The sequence below is a fragment of the Hypomesus nipponensis genome, chromosome 13, assembly GCF_054491055.1.
Source record: "Hypomesus nipponensis isolate SF chromosome 13, ASM5449105v1, whole genome shotgun sequence".
In the NCBI taxonomy this organism is placed as follows: Eukaryota; Metazoa; Chordata; class Actinopteri; order Osmeriformes; family Osmeridae; genus Hypomesus; species Hypomesus nipponensis.
In genome coordinates, this window is record NC_140373.1 from 9348451 (window position 1) to 9372311 (window position 23861).

General features: G+C 48.6%; 2 protein-coding genes across 5 annotated transcripts; one reads left to right on the forward strand and one right to left on the reverse strand.

Annotated features, from left to right (window-relative positions):
- Positions 1-90: 90 nt before the first annotated feature.
- zdhhc4 (zDHHC palmitoyltransferase 4) lies at positions 91-2544 on the reverse strand. Of its 4 annotated transcripts, none has more exons than XM_084669911.1 (7): positions 2427-2544; positions 1870-2000; positions 1669-1742; positions 1357-1451; positions 1071-1196; positions 638-882; positions 91-502 (listed from the first exon to the last, which is right to left on the reverse strand). In XM_084669911.1, exons 2-7 carry the CDS (start codon positions 1990-1992, stop codon positions 206-208), a joined length of 960 nt encoding a protein of 319 aa, XP_084526037.1. In that variant the 5' UTR covers positions 1993-2000; positions 2427-2544; the 3' UTR covers positions 91-205. The 4 variants fall into 4 exon arrangements, with proteins under 4 accessions (XP_084526037.1, XP_084526034.1, XP_084526036.1 ...); XM_084669908.1 differs by having other exon boundaries at positions 1357-1535; XM_084669910.1 differs by lacking the exon at positions 2427-2544 and adding an exon at positions 2362-2380 and having other exon boundaries at positions 1357-1535.
- Positions 2545-3715: 1171 nt separating this feature from the next.
- Positions 3716-23805, forward strand: grid2ipb (glutamate receptor, ionotropic, delta 2 (Grid2) interacting protein, b). The gene is made up of 23 exons (XM_084670178.1): positions 3716-4605; positions 5464-5717; positions 6051-6401; positions 6664-6818; positions 12128-12415; positions 13741-13826; positions 14677-14746; positions 15320-15637; positions 15869-16020; positions 16343-16483; positions 17262-17347; positions 17663-17792; positions 18161-18462; positions 18711-19529; positions 20017-20104; positions 20488-20577; positions 20851-21047; positions 21257-21412; positions 21512-21598; positions 21708-21837; positions 21995-22113; positions 22310-22474; positions 22630-23805. The coding sequence occupies exons 1-23, from the start codon at positions 4521-4523 to the stop codon at positions 22699-22701; spliced, it is 4341 nt and encodes a 1446-aa protein (XP_084526304.1). The 5' UTR covers positions 3716-4520; the 3' UTR covers positions 22702-23805.
- Positions 23806-23861: the final 56 nt, after the last annotated feature.

A 23861-nucleotide genomic window follows, 5' to 3' on the forward strand; every position in this document is an offset into this window, starting at 1 on the left:
TAGAAATTTTTTTCCATAGTTTGAAATTCAACAAAGAAGGTTTTCCATTTTCTTTCACCAAAAACAGGGAATACACAAAAACCCCACACATTCAATAAATAAAATAGTTTTTATTCACCCACCCCATGCCTCAATATCAATATCTTATAAAATACAAAACAATACTAACATCTAACAATCTTCCTATGAAAGTCTCAGGTGTTTCTTAATTGTTTTTCTTGTGAGTGGGACGGAGCGGAGAGAGTATCTCCCATAGGTTCTTGACGACCCCCCTGCTGTAGAAGTACCTTGTGGAGTGTTCCGGTCGGGGGCCACAGAGGTGGCTGGGCGCAGTGGGGTGGCAGTGCTGGCAGACAGAACCTCGGAGCTTGTACCACTCATTGGAGGTCTGGTTGACCAGAGCCAAGTATGAGTGAAACAGGAAGTAGCTGGCCAGCAGGAAGCAGACAAAGACCAGGAAACCAAGCATGAAGACAATCCTTGGGAAGGTCAGGAACAGATGCTGGAGAGGGAGATATGCATAATGAACCTGTATTTAAACATTGGGGTCCTCCATCTCGTTGGTGTTTTACGTCATCACATTTGAAGGAAACGTTCAAAGTTCTCAGAAAATCCTCTTCCACCCATTCTTCCTCACCTGTATGATGAAGGCAGTCCCTGCCTGCTGATGCTGCCCGTGCTGGTCCAGGTAGTGAGCCCTAAGCAGCCCTGACCTCAGTACCGCCTGCAACAACATGTCCCCCGTCAACACCGCCATGGAGCCCGCCATGCCGCACACGCTCAGTAGGTACATCAGGAAGTAACGGGTGTTCTGGGCCCCAACACAGTTGTTGACCCAGACACAGTGGTGGTCGAAACGCTGCACACACCTGTTACACACTCCTGGAAACACACACGCACACACGCAGGCCAGAGGAGAACAGATAATAACAGTTATCTAAGCCGTCAGGATCCAATAAGTGATTATTGGCCATTGGCCACTCATTTTAAGCTATAAACTGAGCCCAGATTAATTCATGTGGGTCAGTAGTCAGCCCAGTGAATCAGTGAATCAGGTCTGCTCTATTTACGACAGTGTTTGGATCTGGCTGGCTTGACCAGCTGGCAAGTGGGGCAAGAAACTCCAGGGTTGAACATCGTCCCGTCATAAGGGTACACCTGCAGCTGGATGGCATGCTTCCTCCTGGTCACCGAGCCTACCAGGGGGTCAGGAAGATGTGGGATTTGATACAATTTTTCATTGCGTCCAATGTCTCTGCTAAATGTCAGTGTTATTAACCTGAATGAAATTCATTTGATGGTTGAAGTGTCAATTTTCATGTGGAAGTCGGAGTTCATACATTTATGTTGACCTACCGGGATCTCTCCGGATACACAGGTAGAAGAAGATGGATTTGACAACCAGGAAGACATAGGGTGCAGCCAGGCTGGTCAGAGTGGTACCCATGTCCCTGCAGTAGCCAAACACCTCATAACTGAACTCAGTATATGCAGCCCCTTCCAGCAACAGGTGAAGGTAGATAAACATGTTGTTCCTTTGGGAGGTTAAACAAAAATCAATCCATGTCCTAAAATGAATTGACCAATGTTAGGGTGAAGTCCTGATTCAGGATGACACAATCTATTCTCCTCCCTGACAAACAACAGTGAGCTGTGGCTGTGACCCACCGCTGATGAAACAGCCTGTGTAAAGTCCTTTGAAACAAACTCCGGAGCCATTTTGGTGTCCAAGGTGATAACACCTGAAAAGCAAAAAGGAGAAGCATAATCTGCAATCAGTCTATCGGTCTTGGTATCCTTCAGCGTTATTACAGCGTCACACTGTGTCAGTTCTGAGAACTGCAGAAGTAAGAGTAGCAATCATCTTACCCGAGTCACTGAGTTGAGTAGTAAGCCAAAGGGAGTTTGTTGCTGACCAGAATATTTGCAAACCAGGGCAATGCATGCCAACACCACCACAACGTAGATAGCAAACAGGGTTAAAAAATCCATCGTTCAACCTTAAAAGTCAGTGGAGAAAAGAGCGGCGTGTCACCAACTAGCGTTAATTGTCAACAAACAACGACAAGCTGTTAGTGCTAGCTGGCACTAACAATGATACAATCGCATCAAAATTACTGTACATTACTTCAACTCCCACTATACAATAGAATGGCAGAGATACCAATCTAGTAAAATCTGCAATCTAGTAAGTCTACCTGGCAGCAACAGGTGTGTCCACTATGGCTAGTAACATTAAAGCTAATATGCTAGCTAGGTAATGATTTCACTGTACACGCGACTCTGTTTTTTACTATTGTCAGCGATTTAACTGGCAACTTTCTGCTGTTTCTCACCCCAATAGCTACGCTTGTCTCTGACCTTTCATGCAGGTTTTAATTTTCATATCATTATTTAGTGTGTATATTGAAAATGTAGCTCCCTACCCAGAACTGTACACAGTCCCTTTCCGGTTTCCTCATTCTCGCCCATTCTGTTCTGGAAGCATTGCTTTGCTTTACTTCCTTAGCATGTTGCTAACTAACCATAGCAGGCAGTCGATAGGGTATTCCAATGCTAATGCTACTAGCGGAAAGCATGCAAGGAATTACGAAAGTGATAAACTCAGTACAACAAGCATGTAGTTCGACTGGAGGGAAAAATCACTGACTACAGAACCACAATAAACCTTTTGACATGAGTAATTTCGTGCATCACAGATTATGGAAAATATGTTTTTGCACACTATGAATATGTAGGGCTTAATGTTATTCCACTAATGTTATTCTACTACTACGGCAACACACACCGAGCCTCCAAACAAAGTGGAGACAGAAAATAATGTTGACTGAACTTCGAAACAATGACAACAAAGAATAATCCAAGCAATGTTTCATGTGTTAATTTGCCAACATGGTCATAGATTCTCCTGTGTTCCCCAGTTGTGTTACTCGGCCACTCAAAGTCTGTAAAAGACATTCTACAGGTCTTCAAAACACCCGATGGATCTTGTTGCTGGGCTTGCCTGCTTGCATTTTCAAACAGTCCCAGCACTCATGTTACATTGTCCACAAGGTAGAGCAGCACAGAAGGACTTGCTCTTCGGGATGAGAGGAGTACAGTAGCCTATAAACACCTGGACTGTAGAAGACTACTGTACATGATATAAGGTATGCTTAAACGTAGGCTTACATGATGAGTATCCTCAGTCTAGTGGCTAAACACTCCCAAAAAGCCTGATGTGCATGTTCAGTGGTTGGCTAAACTTGCTACCTAATTACTGTAATTCACACGTTGCATTATCTGCTATCTAAAATAGCCCATTTATGTCTGATTATAGTGATGGTTGCTATATGAATTCATTCTTGCAATGTTTGTTAAGTTTTATCTGAATCAGTTAATGCAGTTACCATATGGAAAATGGGAACTGTATAGGCTTATTCCCACTCAGTAAAAGAGTGGTTTAGCCAAGGATTCAACAGCCTGGAAAATGTTCTATCTCATGCTCTCTGTTACTCAGAGACATGAGTAGCCATCCTGGCTGCGTTGTAAGATGAGAGTTTGATTGAGGGGAACAGGGTCTGTTTTGGAATACAAGTTGAATTATTCAGGAGGCCTCTGTGCTCTGGAGGGTTCCACTGAGACATGTGCTTGTTAATAGCACACACACACGCACACACACACACACACACACACGCACACACACACACACACACACACACACACACACACACACACACACACACACACACACACACACACACCCTCGTACACAACAGCCATGAGCAGGCTATGAACATGTTACAATCGTCCAATCTGAGTACAGTGACTCTCCTACGAGATCCACAGGTCTAACTGAAGGGGCATGTGTCCCTGAGGGGGGCCTGTGTCCTCTGAAGATTCAGCCCATAATCCCACTAATCCACAGCAAAGTCTTAAATGTCCCCTGCTCCTTTTCAATGGACCAGACACTGAGGTACACTAACTCACGCATAGTACACGCTTACAAACACTTCAGCACACATTCAACAGCACACCGGGCAGGCAGACGCTCCAGTTAATGTTCATCAGGCTCTCTTGGATCGCCTCGCAGCGATTCTGGGCCAGGAGTGGTCCCTCGGAGAGCCACCGAGCCGAGAGAGAGGGAGCAGGAGCAGAGACGCAGGGGGGTATTTATAGAAGAATGAGGCCTCACAATACCCTTTTTGGAGAGAGAATTATGAAGGAGAGAGAGTGGAGCGAGCTCGTCCCAGATTTCTGATTAACACTGCGTGTGCGGAGGGCCGGATCGGGCTGATTCAGAGGAGAGGCTCCGTAGCTCGTTCCTCCCTGACTACTCGGCTTCTCGCATCATGCACTGTCACCCTTTCCTCACAACGAGGTGGGCCTGGCTCTCTGTGCGGGGCTTGATGTGGACGGGGGCGTTCTGAATCCTCGGCCCGTTTCCCTTGACCGGGGAGGCTGTGAGTGATTCAGACGTCCGGAGAGGAGATTGACAGACAGGCAGTTTGCCTGTGCTATCTCATAGAGTCTGAGACAAGATGAAGAAGTTTCTACAGCACAAGAAGGGCAGATACTCCTTTCGCCAGAACAAATCCGGTCCACGTTATCCACCCAAGGATTTCTGTAAGTCTCACTGTTTCATCTGTTTGGTCAGAGCATGTTACTGTGTCAGAGCTATGGAGCCTGCCAAGAAGAGCAGAAGCTGGCTCATATGCAGTGATGTTAGACCATCTTTAGCTCAAGAGGCAAAATTAGAGTGTTATTCTATATTTGTCTGTTGACCAATTAATGAGGTCATACAAGTTCTTGTGCTGCAGCACATTCCATGAACTGAACTGTATGTTAAAATACCTCCACAATACTATACATTACAACATTACAACCCACATTGTAGATATCGTCTATTGACACATTACACATATTATCATCCATTTACTGCCAAAGTCGCCTGTTGCCTCAGCCCAGTTTGTTGTAGTGATGTTTTACAGGCTCTTGCAGGCTTGAGGAGCAAGGCAGACTCAGGTGCTACAGCCTCAGTGTCAGTCTTGTCCTGGCTCTAAAGGATTAAGTTTAGAGCGATGAGTGTGCTCCGTCCCTCCAAGGTCAAAGCCCTTCTTCTGCGATGACTCCTATTAGCTGCTGAGGAGTGAATCAGGTCAGTGACCCCTGAGGGCTCCAGCAGAGTTCAGCAGGGGAGGAGAGAGAGAGGAGAGGACACCGTGTTCTGTCACTCCCAGAGTTGCACTCCTAGGCAGGTCCACGAAGTGGAACGAGCGCGCCTCCAGGATTTAAAGTGTTCTCATTTGATCTGCGCTTCAGTCGTCATCTTTAAACAGCCGTCGCTGAATACCAATGACATCTTAGCTCTGTAGCCTGGGTATCCATCGACAGCTCAACCCTTCTTCGATCTCAGCTCTTTCATTCTGACACCCTTACATTCCCTGTCGCCTCCCCCATGCCCTCCCCTCTATCTCTTCAAAGTCCTCGCCATGCCATCGTCCAATCAGGGCTGGCCAGAGGAGTTTGGCTTCCAGCTAGGAGGAAGTGGTCCCAGTTACATCCTGTCTGTGGAGGAGGGCAGCAGTGCCTACTTGGCAGGGCTGCAGCCAGGGGACCAGGTGCTGGAGATCGAGGGCAACAACGTGTCCACGATGGGCAGCCAGGCCGTCATCTCCATCGCCCAGACCCAGAGGAACATCCCGCCCAGCATCGGAGTGGTGTCACGCATCCAGCAGGTCTGAACCCTCAGTTTCTCTCATGGTGTTTTTATAGTCACAGCGGTACAGCCTATTGTGTATATTTTGTGATTATATTGTAACATCACTGCTATTGAGATTGACTTGAAATGACAGCCTTGAAAGTCTCATAGATATGTATAGATGTGTGCAGACAAACAACTGTCTTAACTGTTTGTTAATCCTCTCTCTCTCTCTCTCTCTCTCTCTCTCTCTCTCTCTCTCTCTCTCTCTCTCTCTCTCTCTCTCTCTCTCTCTCTCTCTGTCTGTCTCTCTCTCTTCTCTGATTATGTCTCTGCTATTTACTCTATTGGTTTTCTCTTCCACTCATAGATGGACATAACGCCAGGCCCTGACGGTCGTTTCGGCTTCACCATCGTGGGAGACTGCCCCCTTCTGGTGGAGGACTGCTCTCCCTGCTCCCCGGCCGGCCGAGGGGGCCTGCGGGCCGGGGACTACGTCATGGAGGTGAACGGCATCCCCGTGAGGCAGCACGAGATGGCGGCGGCCCTGATCAAGGCCTCGCAGGGCCGGACGCTGCGGCTGGGCGTGCTCTGTCTGGGCCCGCGGCAGAAGAGGAACAGCGGCAGTCTGGAGGAGAACCAGCTGGGGGGGAAGGGGGGCGGCGGGGGAGACGGCCTGAGGGTGGACCGCAAGCACAAGGCTCTGGAGTTCAACAGGAAGGTGAGGCGAAGGGGCGTGGGGTGGGGTGAGGGAGGGGAGGTTTTATAGTCTTCACTGGGGATACTGCAATCCATGGTCGGTTGCATGTTAGTTGCATACTTGCAGCTGGGTAATCTGTGGTGGAACATGGTAGTTAATAGATAGACTACTCTAGCTACAAGGAAGTTGTCCACATGAACAGCTGGCCCCCTTCACCGTGCGCGTGCTGTTAGTCCCTTCGCCAGCCTGTTCCCATCCCAACGCTGTTTGTGCTGTGTTCCAGATTGACCAGATCTTGGGGGAGGAACCGGAGGTGAAGGAGAGGCTATTTGCTGTGCTGAAGCAGTACGCTGCAGAGAAGAAAGTCGATTGGCTGGCCTCGGTGCTTCCTGACATCCTGATCACTGACGATCAGCGCCAGCTCATCTCTAGCATCAGGTACCCAGCAGCCCTTGCTTTTTCGTGAGCATGTCATGGGGGGACATGGCCTAGAAAGGTCCAGTCCGTGAATTTCATTTCCTGAGATTTCATCCGCAAGCCCGTCCTCTTCATTCTCTGATTCATATTATCCTTACATTGCAATCAAAGGTGATTTCAATCCATACTGGGCCTTTACCTCAGAGCAACTAAGCTGCTGAAGTATTTTTCATGTTTGTACGCTAAGTCATCGAACGGTTCCTACGGTTCATTCCAGGTTGGATGCAGCCGACCCCTCAATCCCCATCTCCACAGGCCCAGTGAAAAGTACGGGTAATCTGTTAGGATTTATTTGCAATGACATTGTTAACAGGCTTTTCCCTTTGTCTATTCTGCTGGGGGAGGGATTAAGGGGTCTTGCTTTGGGACCATTAATATGGATGAATCCCACAGTGCCTTTGAGTGGGTGGCCTCCATCTGCCACAAAAGATGGGCTCATGGTGGACTCAAAGTCTCTAACTGTGGTCTCAGGGAAACCACCGGGCTTCAGAGCCCAGGTGTAGAGTTACGTGAAGACAAAGCTGTCACAAAGATGATGACACCACCCAACATCTATAGCTGCTGGAGGAGATGTGGTTGTCTCTGGTGTCTCTGCAGGAATGCTTCATTTGTGAGAAAGGCTTTGAATTTGATCTGAGGTTGAATATACAAGATGCACACGTCATGAAAGATTCCTTCATTATAAACTGGACAGTGTACTCCATTCAAAACTGGAATCTCACTACTGATGTCAAAACCCCCAGCACCTTTCCTTTTTAGGTTGTGCGGATTACAGAAACTCTCATGTCCAAACCCAGGGAGGGACAGGTCGACAGCTGTCATCTGATATGAAACTGCCTGCCGTATAATCTAAATCTCTAATCTGATTGACTGCCCCCCCCCCCACACACACACACACACAGATATAAACAGACACACACACACATACACCAGTGGGGAACTGGGCTAATGAGGCAGCCACACCCTAAACCCTGATCATCTGACTGTGATGAGGAGCTAAATCCTTTTCACCCAGTGCTCCTGCAGTGACAAAGAGGTAAACAATGTTGCAATGCCTTATAGGAGTACAGAGCAAAATGATGGTCTGTGGTTGATTAGTGATTTTAGGGGCCCTTAATAAAGGCTGGTATCTGAAGTCATGAGAATTAAGTTGAGTTTTATCGGATTTGATTTATTGCCATGAATAATGGATGATTATTCAAGCTCACTGTTATATCCTTAGATTGGTTTGTTATTACTCTGGACTCCCACGTGATGAAATGTCATCTTATTTGTCCAATAATAGCATCTTGTTTAAAATGCCATCTCTCTCATTCTCTCTCTCTCCCCTCCCTTTCTTTCTGCGTAACTCGATGGATTTTCTCCTCATTATTGCGCTATAGGCTGTAGCTGGTCCAAGTGTGCCATTTCCTTTCTGGACAATGCACCATGGCAACTCTAGACCATAATAAATACTGCATAGGACCTATACCTTTAAGCATCATCTCTAAACCTGTGCCTGGCAGTGTGAACCTCAACTGATGACTTGCAGTTACTTCAGTTCTGTGTGATGTCAGGCTGCTAGAGCTGCTATGAGCTGTTTAGGGTGAGTACGGTGTGTTTATGGTTTTGCTCATATTTTGTTCAGTGTTTTCGAACTGGTGACACAGTAGAATGTAAACACGCTTTGACAGATATGATGCTCTGAATGAGAGAAACTGCCCGTAGTCATACAGATAATGACTGTCAAATGCCATCAATTTGTGTGTGCCGCTATGTGTGTGTGAGTGTTGACTGAAGGTTCATGCTGCTCTCAAACCTATCCTTAATGCAATGTGAAATACACTGTTGCTGACTTCTAGACTTGATTAAACAACATCTGTGCCTTTCTTTCTCTGCTCCTGGGATATGTCAGTTACGACATTATCATGTGCAATACAGCTGGTCTGTAATCTATGACAGTTGTCCAGGTTGTTACTACATAATTTATTTCTGGATTGCATATACACACACACACACACACACAATGGTAAAGTACTTCAACAGAAATAGTCTTGTTTATGTAGGAGGCATGAGAATGAAGGAATGCGTGGATCTATGGAACTGACAGGATTGTGAAGAAAAAAAAGCCTTGAGCAGAAGATTGTAAACACACAGCATCTAAAAGAGACACACTCTGGGAGCCGCTGGAGTGAATATCTTCACCCCAGTGACAGCTAGGTACGAAGACGAGAGAACCGTGACTCTCCGTGGACATCCTCTACCTGCTCTCTCCGTAGAGTCCAGATGTTAGGGGCTGCTTTTTTGAACAACTGTCGTCCTTGAGGATGTAGGAGATGTGTAGTCTGTGGGGAATGTTCGATCTTCGTCACCATCGCTGGCTTTAGTATTGTGTAATGACCGCGGTTGCAGTTTGTGGTGTTCAGGTGACTGTGTTATGAACGCTGCTGGTCTCATCTAGCTGTGATGGACCCAGACCTGGTCTCATCTGGCTGTGATGGTCCTACACCTGGTCTAGGACCTGAAACCCAGCCAGAAGGTGACACAGTGCCCATAATCACTGCTTGAATATCTCAGCGTGATGTTACTGCGTATGCTCAGTCCACCCTGACTGACCAGGTGCAGGACTGAGCAGCACTCCAGACACAGCTCATGGAGGTCAAATGGTGTCTCTCTCTTTTTGGACGTTGGGACTGAAATGAGGTCTCCTAGTTAGAATGTCTTCCCCCCTTCCCCTCCACGCTCTCCCCTTCATCACCCCCTCCTTCCTTCACCCTCCCTCCATCTGCCTTGTCCCCTCTTGGTTATTTTAAAGCATAATTCTTTGTAAATCAGGTCACGTCATGGAAACTCAATTAGTTCTCAGAGAGATAAGGCTGTTTTGAGTTTCCTCAACTTTTCCGATGAGATGGCTGTTTGGGCAGATGTTGCGCTAGGCCCCTATATGAACACACAGTTGTCATGGTGACAGTGATGGTTGTGAGCCAGAGGTGGGTCGCTCCGCTGGTAGTCTTCAGGTATTAGCTTTGCACTGTGACGTACATTTTATGGAATTTATTTTACCTTTTATTTTGCCAGGCAAGGCAATTAAGACCATAGTCTTAAGTCTTAAGTATATATTATATCATTTTTATAAATAATCCATAAATTAGTTAACATACATAACAACCAGCACTACACATTGACAAAACACAGCACAGCAAACACATGTTGAGAGACCTACATATGAAGCTACAGCACATCAGTGTGTCACTACGAATACAAGGCTCACTTAAAAGTGTTACTATTAAGCTATTTAGACAGACACAGTGCTTACACACACACACACACACACACACACACACACACACACACACACACACACACACACACACACACACACATATATATATATATATATATATATAAATAAACACAAATTATGAAATAAACATTTCAAGAATGTTATTGTGTTAGACTATATAGTAGGGGTGGGAATCTAAAATATCTATATAGTAGGGGTGGGAATCTAAAAGCAAAATAAATAATAAAAACATTACAAAAAAAACAACAATTGTTTTTTTAAATTTGTGAATCGATGTAGACACCCACAATACAAACCGAATGACACTGAACTATGATTCAGCCAGGTGTTGAACGGCCCTTCTCCCTTATCCATAAACAGACATGTAGTCAAGAGAATGTTCTGGGTGATATAGATCTATATTTATCCTGCTGAGTACCTTGGCAGGCTTCTGAATAGTGTCTGCCTAACATGAATATCTGCCTAATTAGTTGAACATTCCCCTATGGTGGGCAGAATTCATATCTGCTCAGAAGTTCCCTGCTCTCTCTCACTTTTCTCTCTCTCTCTGTCCTATTTGCTTGATTTAGCTGTAGTTGTTTTACCTACTGTTTCTGCATAATTGGCTGTTTTGCTTTTTTTCAGTCAGGCACATTGTCATTGCCGTGCTTTCGTTAGAAGCTCTTGGAACTTTCTGCCCTCGTCATTGTGTAATTGCTCGCTCGGTTGGTTTTTCTCAGAACCTCCGCTTCGGTAGGCCGACTCATTCAGCCAGGCGGCGCTGGTCTGATTCATCGGGTCGTTGGAACATAAAATAACGAGGTGCTTAGAGGAGGTCAGCAGCACAGACTGGTGTGGGAGGAAATCAGCAGCTCGAGAGCCTCCCCTTGTTTACATATGGCTGTATTTAAGATGACATCTCTAAATTGACAGTCATTCCTTTCATTTGTGGCTGAGCCGAAAATGACATTTGGATGGATGGTTTTATTTTCCTACAAACGATGGCATTTGTGTTTGTATCAGCTGATTTGTTGGGGTTTGTTTAAAACACTCTGTGTGTGTGTGTGGGGGGGCTGCATACTTGGCTGTGGTCCTGATCAAAACGGTTTGTTTTGGTTGTCAGCTGTTGCCTTTAGATTGGTGGCACGGATTATAGCACATGTTCATCACTCGTGTTATGAAACACATACTGTGACAGGAGGTACAGTCAAATATCTTTCTACTGTACTTTATCTCTATGGCACAGATCCATAGGAGGTTAATAGGTAAGGAAGGGGAAAGATGACAAGGGGTGACACTGCAGGAGGGAAAAGAGAGAGACAGAGAGAGAGAGAGAGAGAGAGAGAGAGAGAGAGAGAGAGAGAGAGAGAGAGAGAGAGAGAGAGAGAGAGAGAGAGAGAGAGAGAGAGAGAGCGAGAGAGAGAGAGTGAGAGAGAGAGAAACAGAGAGAGAGAGAGCGGGAGAGAGAGGTTGGTGTAACAGTGATTCCACGCTCCCTCCCACACCTTTCCTTATGCTGTGTCCTGGCTCTCCAACACCAAGCTGCAGAGTGAGAACCCACGGTGACGGCACATCAGATAAGACAGCCTCAGAGTGTCCACGCAGGCACCGTCCTCCTCCCCGTCCGTGTCTCCCTCCATCCAACCCCCTCCAGCTCCTGTCTTCTCCCTCAGAGGTCTGACCGTGACCAGGGGAAGGAGAGATCAGCTCGTTGGGTTTCGTTTTACTTTCACTTTTCGAGTTCCTGCCTCCCGTTTGTTTTCGTGTCTCTCCGGATGATATTTGACGCCGACGCATCTGTCAACTCCTGTCTCCTGGAAGCGTGACGCTGCCACCGACCTTCAAACCCCCTTTCACAATGGATGTTTGTGTTTCCGACACAGACAACTGAGAAGGGTTTCTTAGGCGTCGTCTGGGCAGCCCTCGCCAGGGAGCCCCCGTAGACTCCAGTGTCTCCTCCCGTCTCTGTGCTCTCTCATGCTGGTTCTCCTCTCACGATGTTCACCAGGATCTTCATCCCCAAGAAGCACCGACAGCGCTTCGACGACGCCGTGTCTCAGAACCTGATCAACCGGATCTGCCGCAGCAAGAGCATCAGCGAGCCGGCCGGCACCCGGGGACGGCTCCGGCGCAGCCGCAGCGAGGACCACCCCGACCGCCACCACCGCTCCAAACGGGCCAGCTCGGTCCCCCGGGACCCCGGGGAGGGAGGCGGGGGTGGAGGAGAGAGGGAGAGGGGGATCAGGAAGTCTGTGTCAGGGACGCCAGGACATCCCCCTGTTGGAGCCAATCACAGGTGAGTACGAGCGGCGATGTGCGCTCGCCCGTGACCCCCTCCCCCCTCCACCACCACCACCTTGATCTCAACCCCTCTCTGTCTGGGAATGCTCTGACTGTTTGGCTTTGGGATTCAATCTGGAAGGTGTTAAATATACATGAATCATGTGTATTAGTCATGTACTTGTACTACTTTCTCTATCTAGTATCTCAGTTTCTGTACAAGATATTAGATCACTTTCTTTCATCTTTGTCGTAGCCTTTATATCCTCCAGAGTTAATGAGCTAAGTTACTGTTCAGATCAGGGCTTGCAGCTTCCGAGATGTCCCTCTGCAACACCACAGTGGGATTAGGATGGTGCTACTGGCTGACAAACACTCCTACTACAAGCTCAGCCTTTAAGCATCTGCACAGCACACACATACACAATACCACACGCACCCACACACTGCATGTTGGAATTTGTCATGCAGTAAACGCCGTAATCACATGGCTGGTGGTGTATCAGATAGAGACCCTGGTCGTACTCAGTGATTGGCTAAGCGTGTTGATGGTGGTATTAAACAGGCAGATGACCTCAGCTGACACAGAAAGCTACTTTGTTCTGGTAATCAGCTGGTGACACGTTGCTGATACACCCTGACCACCTGTCTGTCACTTCCAATATCTCTGGCGTTCCACACCACAACTGCAGTATGATCGTAAACAAACACATACACTCCCACCTACTCACACAAACACACACACACACACACACACACACACACACACAGCAGCGCTGAGCCTGCAATCACCCTCCGTATGCAGTGAACCCTTCTGTATCTAGCCCGATTTATGTAACAGTCAGACAGACAATCGGGAGGAGAAGATGTGATTTTGCATCATCTCTGTCCTCCTTCTCTGTCTGTGCTACTCCTGTTTACATCTCTGTCATTGCCTTGAGCAGTTTCTATGGCAACGGAGACAGCCTTCCCTAGAGGTGGTGTTTGACTTGGAGATGGCTGCATGGTGGTGTGTGTGTGTGTAGTGGTAGTGTTGGTGGGGGGGGGGGGGTCTTATATATTTGTGTTAAGGTTGAAAACACAGCTTGGTGTGAATGTGATCTGAATACACTGTAAATATTCCAAACAGTCTCTCCAATAATTATGCATGGAGCACCTGTACACTCTCTCACAGTCTCTCTCTCTGTCTCTCTCTCTCTCTCTCTCTCTCTCTCTCTCTCTCTCTCTCTCACTCTCTCTCTCTCTCTCTCTCTCTCTCTCTCTCTCTCATACTCTCTCGTTCTCTCTCTCTCTCTCTCTCTGTCCGTCTCTCTCTCTCTGCCTTTCCTGTTTCTCTTTCAGGACGGTGCGCGTATACAGAGGGAACCAGAGTTTTGGCTTCACCCTGAGAGGCCATGCCCCAGTCTGCATCGACTCTGTTATCCCAGGTGGGTGCTGCAGGGGCTGATGGGAGATCAGGATGTGTTCCCCTTCACTGTATCCCAGGTACAGGAAATGGACATGTTGTCTGAGTCACTGGAGGGAGGGAAGCTGGAGGCTGAACATTCAGGTCAGACAGAATTTGAAGACTGAAGAACTGAGATGAGTGTAGGTCATACCTGGGAGGTGAACATTGTTGATGTAGACTCCCTAGTGTGAGGAACATTGTTATTCATAGCGGGAGAAATGGAGGAGTTGTTATGGGGGGTTTGCCGGATGTTTCTCTGTCTGGGTGCTGGAAGCTGGAGGAGGAGGAGGCTTGAGCGTGTGCCTGTGTGTGTGCTTGACTGTGTGTGTGTGTGCTTGACTGTGTGTGTGTGTGGTGATGACGGAGCTGCGTGCGCCCACCTCCAGGGGGCTGGTGCAGGCTGACTCAGTGGGCCTTATGGAGAGACAGATATGGATCACCAGTGGGCGTATGAGTTCGTGATGCACAGGCAGGGAGGCGGGGACTGCACCGCCCCCAGAGTACTCTCTGGTCTCGTGTCTCTCAAATGTGATTGGCAAATGTATCTATCCATCTATCCATCTGTCTATCCATTTGTCTATCCATCTATCTATCCATCTATTTATCAATCTGTCAGTATGTCCGTCCATTCGTATAGCTGTCCAAAAATAATTATAACAACAATAAGATAATATTGTGTTTTTTCTAATATTGCCACATAATTATGGCCAGGAATAAACATTGTATGGCAAAGTTCAAGTCTATGACCCTGTATGACCGGTAATGATAATATTGATGTATTTTTATTTACTACATACTTTCCTCTCATATATCCGTCCTTCCATCCTCAGACAGCCCTGCAGAGGACTGTGGACTCAAACCTGGAGATCGGATCCTCTTTCTCAACGGGCTGGACATGAGGTTAGTTAGTGTGTGTCTGTGAGTGTGTGTATGTGTGTTTGTGTGTGCGTGTGTGTGTGTGTGGGCCGGTAATCTGATAACGATACAGCTGAAAAGTAATGTATAAATTGGTGTTCATCCTCGGACTCTCACAGTAATCAATACGTTTCTTGTAGCCTCTAGACTTACCCACCATCTCTCCACATAAGTCCACCTCTGCAGTCATTACGATTCCAGGTAGGAGTGAGGAGCAGAGCTACAGAGGCGGTCTGTATCTCCAGGAGCAGGGCGAAGGTCAGATGGGAGGATGAGCTGTCAGAGGCAGTGAGGGCAAGGATTTGTTAGAAGCAGTTCTCCTCAGTATTCCGTTGTTCATTACAGACGTCATATTAAAGCCAGAGAAGGGAAGGTTGGAGGATGGTGGAGGATAGGGAATGTAGTGACATCTGACTCAGGTTCTCCAGAGGACAGAACCAGATGTCGCCTACTTTGAGGCTTGTAGGACACATCTTCTGTAGCCTCGGGAGGCTTCACCCAGACGTTGGTTGGTGGTGAGCGCTGGACAGACGGAGGTGTCTGGTCTGTGTTCTCCAGGAGCTGCTCCCATGAGAAGGTGGTCTCCATGCTCCAGGGCAGCGGCGCCATACCCACCCTGGTGGTGGAAGACGGCCCCACCTTCCACTCCCCCGCCGACCAGACGGAGCCGGTCGACTGCCCCCCTCTGGCTCCCCCGGCCGGGCCCCCGCCCCGGTCCCGCTCCCCGGCCCTCAGTTCCCTCCAGTGGGTGGCAGAGATCCTGCCCCCCAGCATCAAGGTCCACGGGCGCACCTTCAGCCAGCAGCTTGACCACCTGCTGACCGTCCAGGAGAGATACACCGTCTGCAAATCCCTGGAGACCTTCTTCCAGCACAGGTTGGAGAGGAGGGGGGGAGGAGAGGGGGTAAGGGCAGGGAGGAGGAGACGGGGTAGAGGAGGGGTGCTGGAGGGGCGGTATGGGAGGAAAACCCAAGAAACAAATCACCTTAGAGATTAATACTATATCAAGAAGGAGAAAAGGAGACATAAAGGACACATTGGAGGCTTTTGATACTCTTCTACAAGAAAACGATGATCTGATGCCCTTGCCTGTGTGTGTGTGTTCAGGAACGTGGACACACTCATCGTCGACGTGTTCCCAGTACTGGACACACCAGCCAAACAGCTGATCTGGCAGTTTATCTACCAGCTACTGACCTATGAGGAGCAGGAACACTGCCAGGGCAAGATCTCCCGCTTCCTGGGTTTCAAGACGGCAGGTACAGACTCACCTTACTAGACCCTGGATGTAGGGCTGGATGGAGTCGTCTCATATGTTGTCTGTGTGATAAGAAAGTGGGTTACTGTGGGTTTATGTCATTATCTGGTGAGTTACTACCTTGTGTGTAATAGTATGGATTGATGTTGCTGTTTGGAGTTATGTAAATACTGTAACTGAGTATTACATAATGCAACTTTTCCCTTGATGCTTCTGTAAGTAAATAAGTAATTACGTTTACATGTATAACCAAATAACAAGTGAACTTAATGAGTGTGTGTACGTTTGGGTGTGAATGTGTGTGCGTGCGTGTGTGTCCACAGCGGAGCCTGAGTCAGAGGGGCTGTTGGCCCCGGAGCACCATCGCAGGAGCAGCTCCATGCGCGTGACAAGCTCCTCCCACAGGAGCAGCCTCAGAGAGAGGAGCTCCGACGACTGCATCATCGGGACCCACCTGGGGATGGGTACGTGCCTGGGAGGAGGGGGGAGGGGGGGGGGCAGAGGAGGGGGTGGAAGAGGGGGTTTGGAGGGACACAAATAGGAGGATGGGGAGAAGGAAAGACATGGCTGCTTGCACATACATGACTGGTAGAACAACACAGCTGTCATCCTCCCTTGGATGGAATCCTAACCGAAGATTTGCACAACACGATTGGTTGAGGATTCCTATCTTAGATTCATCCAAGGATGATGTGATCTTCAGCCTAGTAGACTGTACAGGTGTCTATAGTTATCTGTTATCTGTACAGGTGTCTGTAGTTATCTGTGATCTGTACAGGTGTCTATAGTTATCTGTGATCTGTACAGGTGTCTATAGTTATCTGTGATCTGTACAGGTGTCTATAGTTATCTGTGATCTGTACAGGTGTCTATAGTTATCTGTGATCTGTACAGGTGTCTATAGTTATCTGTGATCTGTACAGGTGTCTATAGTTATCTGTGATCTGTACAGGTGTCTATAGTTATCTGTGATCTGTACAGGTGTCTATAGTTATCTGTGATCTGTACAGGTGTCTATAGTTATCTGTGATCTGTACAGGTGTCTGTAGCTGTGCCACACTGCAGCTGTGCTTCAGCGTCTACTGCTCCATCCTCATAGTGCTGTCTCCCTCTGCTTGTCCCACTCTGTCTGCCTGTCTGTCTGTCTGTCTGTCTGTCTGTCTGTCTGTCTGTCTGCCTGTGTCCACCTGTCTCTCTGTGTCTGTCCACCTGTCTGTCCGTGCCCCTGCCCGTGTCTCTCAGGGATCCACGTGGAGCCCTCGGAGACCCCTGAGGAGAGGCAGTGTGGAGATGGGACCTCCTTCCCAGAGTCCCCCGACCTCAAAAACGTGGGTAGAAGCTCCACACAGCACTGCTCCATCCATCCACCTGGTCTGGACACACACCAGATTCTAGACCATGTTATCTGTGCTTTCAAACTCACCTTCATTTGAAAGTCTGCAACAACAAAAAAAGACTCTCATTAACGCATGGTTGACCTTTGCTTCGAAGCTAAACGCATTGAAAACCTTTGATTGTTTGGACTTAAATGCGGTTCTGGCCCGGCCAATGGTTGACAACGTTAATGCGTCCCAAGCAGACCTTTGAATAAAGATGTGAAGTGCGCCAGTGTGCTAACTGCTTCCACCACGCCCCACCTCCAGATGTCAGGCGTGTACGCGGAGCTGGAGGGCGTGTACTCGGGGAGGAGTGGGACGGCGCAGCAGACTGGCTCCTCCCCTGACCCCGAGGGGCGGGGCCAAACGCACTCCCCCCTCACACACGCTAACACAGGTACTACACTGCTGCTGCGCTAGCGCACACCTACAGTACACGCACACACCCTGCAAGCAGTTGATGATGCTTTCGATTGACACTGTTGCCACGATAACGCACAACCGGCCCGTGACTTCAGACTGTCATGAGTTCCAGTAAACAGGAGGCCTCTTCATCACTGACATTTCTGATCAGACTGCAGGATTTTACGAACCAGATGGAAACAATGCGGCCTGCTGTAGCTCTGACCCAGCAGGTCACTCAGCAGTTTGGACTCTGCAGGAGGTGCCTCTCACTCAAGCCGGTGGCCATCTTGCTTAAATGCTGTGTCATACCCCCCGCACTACCCCCCCCCCTCTCCCTCCCTCCCTCCCTCCCTCCCCCAGCGAACCGCAAGACAGGTCCGTCTCTGTCGTGGAAGGAGCCCCTCCCCAGCCCGCTGTATGAGTTCTACCACCACGGCACCCTCCCCTCCCCTGGCAGCACTGACTCCAACCCCTACGTCAGCCTGGAGAGCCCCCCGGACGAGCCGTCCAGCCCGCTGTCCCGCCGCAGGAAGCTGTTCACCTTCTCCCGCCCCCCCCGCAGTCGGGACACCGACCGCTTCCTGGACGCGCTGAGCGAGCAGCTGGGACACCGCGTCACCCTGGTGGACGACTTCCTGCCTGGGGAGAACGACTACGAGGAGGTGGGAGAGACTGGAGCACACATACACACACTGGACACACACAACCACACACACACTTGATCAAGTGTATGTTATTATGACAATCACATCACAGGCATGGATAGGTGCGCCAAAGGGCGTTGCCATGGTTTCCATAGAGAGTTATGTTGCTGGGTGCACAACGGTGATTCATTTGATGATAGGGTATGTTAAGGTCTAATTAAAAAGATGTGTGTGTGTCTGTGTGTGCTCTTGTCCGGCCTTTTCAGATGAGTTTCTTGGATGAGCAGGAGGCGAGCTTCCTGCCTGGCCAGCTCAGCAGCGCGAGCAGCGAGGACCACAGCTGCAGTAGCGAGGACACCACCTCCCTCACCTACTCCTCGGGCTCCGAACACATCCCACCGCCCCCCCAGAGCCCTCCGCCCCCGCCCCCCTTCCCGACCCCGCTGCCCCCGCCCCCCTTCCAGTTCTCCGACCCCCTCCCGCCGGTCCGCTTCTCCCCGGAGCACATCCCCCGCGCGCGGACGTCCTTCCAGCCCCATCACCCCATCATCCCCCCTCCGCCGCCCCCTCCCCGGGTCTTCTTGGCCCAGCGGCCTCCCCACCACAAGGTGCTGCCCACCAGGGAGGAGCTCCGGGCTGGTCGCCAGCTCCAGAGCACCAGGCTGTCCCAGCCTCCGCCTGCTGGCCTGGCCCCCCAGCCCTCCCGGCCCAGCCACCTCCCCCGGCAGCTCAGCCAGCCCCAGCCCCTGCACCAGGCCTCCTCCACCTCCCCCCAGCCCCTCAGGCAGACCCAGCAGGTCCTACAGAGGCACCACCAGCTCCACCACCCCGTCTACCAGCCCCAGAACCAGTCTGTGACCCAGGGACCAGCTCCCCAGCAGCAACAGAGCCAGCCCCCCCTAACCCCCCTCTCAGATCTCCAGGCTCACAAGGTGCCACCGCCCCCTCCTCCACCCCTGCCTCCCCCATGCGAGCCTCCCCCTCTGCCCAAGTCCAGCCCCCGAGCGGGGGACACCAACCACATGAGTGTGAAGAGACTGCGCTGGGAGCAGGTGGAGAACTCCGAGGGCACCATCTGGGGACAGGTCAGCACCACCACTAGGGCTGTAGATGGATGAATGGATGGAAGAAAATAAAGGATGGTTGGATAGTCATTAAGGAGAAGGTGTTGAACTGTCTAGACAATATGATGATTAAAATCCACATGCCAGAAAGGAGAATTGACATTTCTTGGTAAAGTGTACTGCTCAAGCCCTTTGGAACAAGATGCCATGAAAAATTAAAACCCTATTTCTGTCTGCTTCTGCAAGACTAAATGTCAACATTGCCAATGCACAAATACAATACTTTTTCATGGGAAGTTGACATTTAGAGAATAGAATAGGGAGTGAAAGGAATGGTAGCAACACCCATGTCTCTCAATGCCAACAAATCCCTCCTGTCGTCTCTTTCTGCCTCTCTGTCCTCTGCCTCTCTCTCTCTCTATGTCTCTCTCTCTATGTCTCTCTCTCTCTCTCTCTTATTGTCTCTCTCTCTCTCTCTCTCTCTCTCTCTCTCTCTCTCTCCTTCTAGCTTGGTGAAGATCCTGACTATGACAAGCTGAGCGACATGGTGAAGTATCTGGATCTGGAGTTGCACTTTGGTACTCAGCGCAGTTCTAGTAAGTTCTTCCAAACGTCTGCCCACTGCTCATCTCACCATCCTCACTGTAACCCTGTCGTGTCGTGGTGCTATGCTGATCAAGCCTGTTGTTGTGTTCACAGCCCAGCTTGTTGAGACTCATGTTGACCATAATCATGTTTGGAGCTGCTCCATCCAGCTCCTCAGCACACTCATTCTCCATTCAGGCACCATCTCCTCCTCCTCTTCCACCCCCTTCCTCCTCCTCCATCTCCCCTTACTCATTCTCCTCTGTCACCCTCCACCTCTTTCCCATCTGTCACGTTCAGTTCTCTCCCTCTACATCCCTCCACCGTAGTGTGTGTGTCCCTCCCCTCCTGGTGCCTGGAGAACCTGTGCTGACACAGTGATTAAACCTGTCAGTCTCCCCTCCAGAGCCAGCCTTCCTGCCAGAAAGCTTTAAGAAGAGGGATGTGGTGGAGATCCTGTCTCATAAGAAGGCCTACAACGCCTGTGAGTACTGGGGCCGGGGCTGAGGCTGGGGCCGGGGCCGGACATGGGGTTGGGGGTTGAGGTTGGACCTAGGCCTGGTGTTTCCAAGTACAATGGTACAGTATGTGGATGTATTCTCACCATTCATTTTTATTTTAAATGTGTTAAGGGTTTGCCACAGGCCACTGCCTATACAGAACTTTTTTTTTTTATTGTACCCGTGTGTACAATCAGTTGAGTCCTATACTTTGCACAGCAATAAAGGGTGTCCTCCACACCCTCCTCTGCCCCCAGCCATCCTGATCGCCCATCTGAAGCTGTCTCCGGGAGAGCTGCGGCAGATGCTGATGACCCTGACCTCCGACCGCCTGGAGCCCGCTCACATCAAACAGCTGCTCCTGTACGCCCCCGACGATGATGAGGTCAAGCAGTACCAGCAGTTTGACCAGGACCTCACCAAACTCAGCGAGCCTGACAAATTCATCTTCCAGGTAATCAGATGGAGCGTCACGCCACAAGACGTGAATCCCTATGCTACAAGACTCTAGTTTGATTCCAAAACGTTTTTTCCATGAGATCTGGAAGGTGGAATAGTTTAAAATGCCAGTTCGGACACTTGGACTCTCCGATAGGCAGTTACAAAACGATCGTAACCCTAAAACGGCTTGTAATGACTGTGGCATGTGTGTTTGTGTGTCAGATGTTGATGGTACCTGAGTATAAGACACGTCTGCGAAGCCTCCACTTTAAGAGCACCCTGCAGGAGAAGACTGAGGAGATGAGGACGGGGTATGAGTGTATCTACAAGGCCTCCGTGGAGCTTCGGACCAGCAAGAAACTGGCCAAGATCCTAGAGGTAACATGGCTCGCTCATTGGTGGAGTTATTAATTTGCTGACTGGTTGGTGGCCTGGTTGTGGTCTGTTGGTTGGTAAGATGAATGTCTCTGCCCACAGTTTGTTCTAGCGATGGGAAATTACCTGAATAACGGTCAACCCAAGACCAACAAGACCACTGGCTTCAAGATCAACTTTCTCACTGAGGTATCTGTACGAACCCTGACTGTGGAGTCGTGTGTTTGGTATCACAGTCTGTATACAGAGTAAGACTGCGATGCTATCTATGTCTTGTACTTTTCCTCCTGCTTTGTAGCTCAGCACCACTAAAACAGTGGATGGAAAATCCACTTTCCTGCACATTCTGGCCAAATCACTATGCCAACACTTCCCTGAGTTGCTCAACTTTGCCAGGGACCTCACAACTGTACCGCTGGCAGCCAAAGGTACAGTAACACACACCAACACTCACTCTCCCTGCTTCCCGACTTTAATTCCTTGAGGTCACTTTGAGATATATGTCAGAAAAACGTTATAAAATCAATTTAGGTATCTGGAAAGGCGTAGTTGTACAATGATATCTCGTTTGTTTTTTTCCTCCAGTGAACCATCGAGTTCTGAAGGTAGAGTTGAATGACATCCATGCCACCATCCAGGAGATCAGGACGGCCTGCGTAAAGATCCCTGCTACACCCGAGGACCACTTTGCCAGCATCATGAGCGTATCCTTCCACCCACAAATAGTCCCTCAGAGAAGTTTGTCCTTTTTGACCAGTAGAAACGTTGATCATTGGTAGCTTGGGTGCTACTCATTGGGACTCAGGTTGTATAACACAAGTACATTAGAATGGTAAAAACAGAATGGTGGATTGGAAGTCAATTCCCACCCTAGTTTGACCCTTGACCCTGGCGTGACAGGGTTTCTTAGAGAACAGCCACCCAGCAGTGCAGTCACTGGACTCACTGCAGCTGAGGGCCATGGAGGAGTTCTCCAAGGTGGCATCCTACTTTGGAGAAGACAGCAAGACCACCTCCACGGAAGCCTTCTTCGCCATCTTCGCTGAGTTCATCTCCAAGTTTGAGGTGAGACATTAAAAACGGATATGTGTTGGTCAAGGACTGGAATCCTTGTGATTACTAAAAGGATGTTAGTAATCACAAATGTCCAGGGTGTGCATTTCTAAACTGTCACAGACTCAATTGTAATGCATGGCCCTCATACATATTTCTCTTTTCAGAGAGCTTCGACTGAGACACAGGCTACAGACAACCCTCGCAGTCCTCGACTCTCCTCCCCCCTAGCCTGGTAAACACATCCAGTGGAGTTCTCCTCTCTAGCCAATTGTCTTGCTAGCCAGGATGCCACCGGCCAATCGGCTTCTCTCCTTCACTCTGCTCTCCTCAACCAAAGTGCCAAGATTACACAGAGACACTGAGAACCACTAGGACAGAGACCACGTGACACTACCGGAAATATATTAAGAACGACTCCAGAATACATCATTCTAAGATCATATGATTTTATATTTGATATGACTATATTTGAAATAAAGCGCTTTGATATAGGCTCCTGATGTATGTTAGACGTATAGTAGGCGTGAGATGATTCAGAAGCACATGAATGTATCTATAATCGACATGTCTGACGAGTGGACAGGTGAGTCAGTGGGTTGAATATTTACAGACATGCACAATGAAACGACACACTGTAGATTTACATCCCATCGTGCTGATCATGTACATCAAATCGGCTGAACTTAGCTCACCGTCAATCCTCACCATGGCATGACATGTACTTTTGAGTATTACATAATAGAACCATTGGCAGGTTTCTGGTCCAAATGCAGCCCTTCTAACACCAGTATCTCAGCAAAACAACGAAGGGTGATATCAAGCTAATCTGTCTCTCCTGATCCTTATATATCTTAATCATATACATGAAATATGTCATACACATTTCACTTGCATTGTGAATCACAGTTTCTTTAGTTTTTAGAATGATTTCATTTATCAGATGTTTTTTTTCTGTTATTATGAAACTGATGTTCGTACCCTCAACCATCTCTTGTATGAGATCAGTATTTCTTCTTGCTGCACAGCTTTTCAGGTTACTAACGGAATACAGTGTTAACTATCTGTCCAAATCATTTGCATGTTGGTTCAGGTGTTGTATTTTACGTGGAAATAAATTGTGCATCTGAAATGATTTATTTACGTAGATGAAATTGTTTACTTTCTCAGAAATGTATATTAAACAACAACTAATTGCATCGTGGGGTCTACTAAATTAATAGATAATTTATTGAAACATTACTTTTATATGTTTTCTATGTTTTAACTGAACGTATCTTGTTACCGTCCTGTATTAAATATTTATGTTGAATATTTGCTTTTGACACAATTGTAGCCTTTCGCTTGACTAAATAAACATTCACCTTCTCGCGACTACTGTCTGTTTTCTGGTACACTC

Excerpts from the sequence above, each read along its gene's own strand:
- zdhhc4 (XM_084669908.1), bottom strand. The coding sequence starts at position 1,992 with ATGGATTTTTTAACCCTGTTTGCTATCTACGTTGTGGTGGTGTTGGCA. Across the intron at positions 1,743-1,869 it reads TACTCAACTCAGTGACTCGG|GTGTTATCACCTTGGACACC; the intron begins GTAAGATGATTG and ends TTTGCTTTTCAG. Across the intron at positions 1,197-1,356 it reads GTGTATCCGGAGAGATCCCG|GCTCGGTGACCAGGAGGAAG; the intron begins GTAGGTCAACAT and ends ACCCCCTGGTAG.
- grid2ipb (XM_084670178.1), top strand. The coding sequence starts at position 4,521 with ATGAAGAAGTTTCTACAGCACAAGAAGGGCAGATACTCCTTTCGCCAG. Across the intron at positions 16,021-16,342 it reads CCTGGGTTTCAAGACGGCAG|CGGAGCCTGAGTCAGAGGGG; the intron begins GTACAGACTCAC and ends GTGTGTCCACAG. Across the intron at positions 19,530-20,016 it reads AGGGCACCATCTGGGGACAG|CTTGGTGAAGATCCTGACTA; the intron begins GTCAGCACCACC and ends CTCTCCTTCTAG.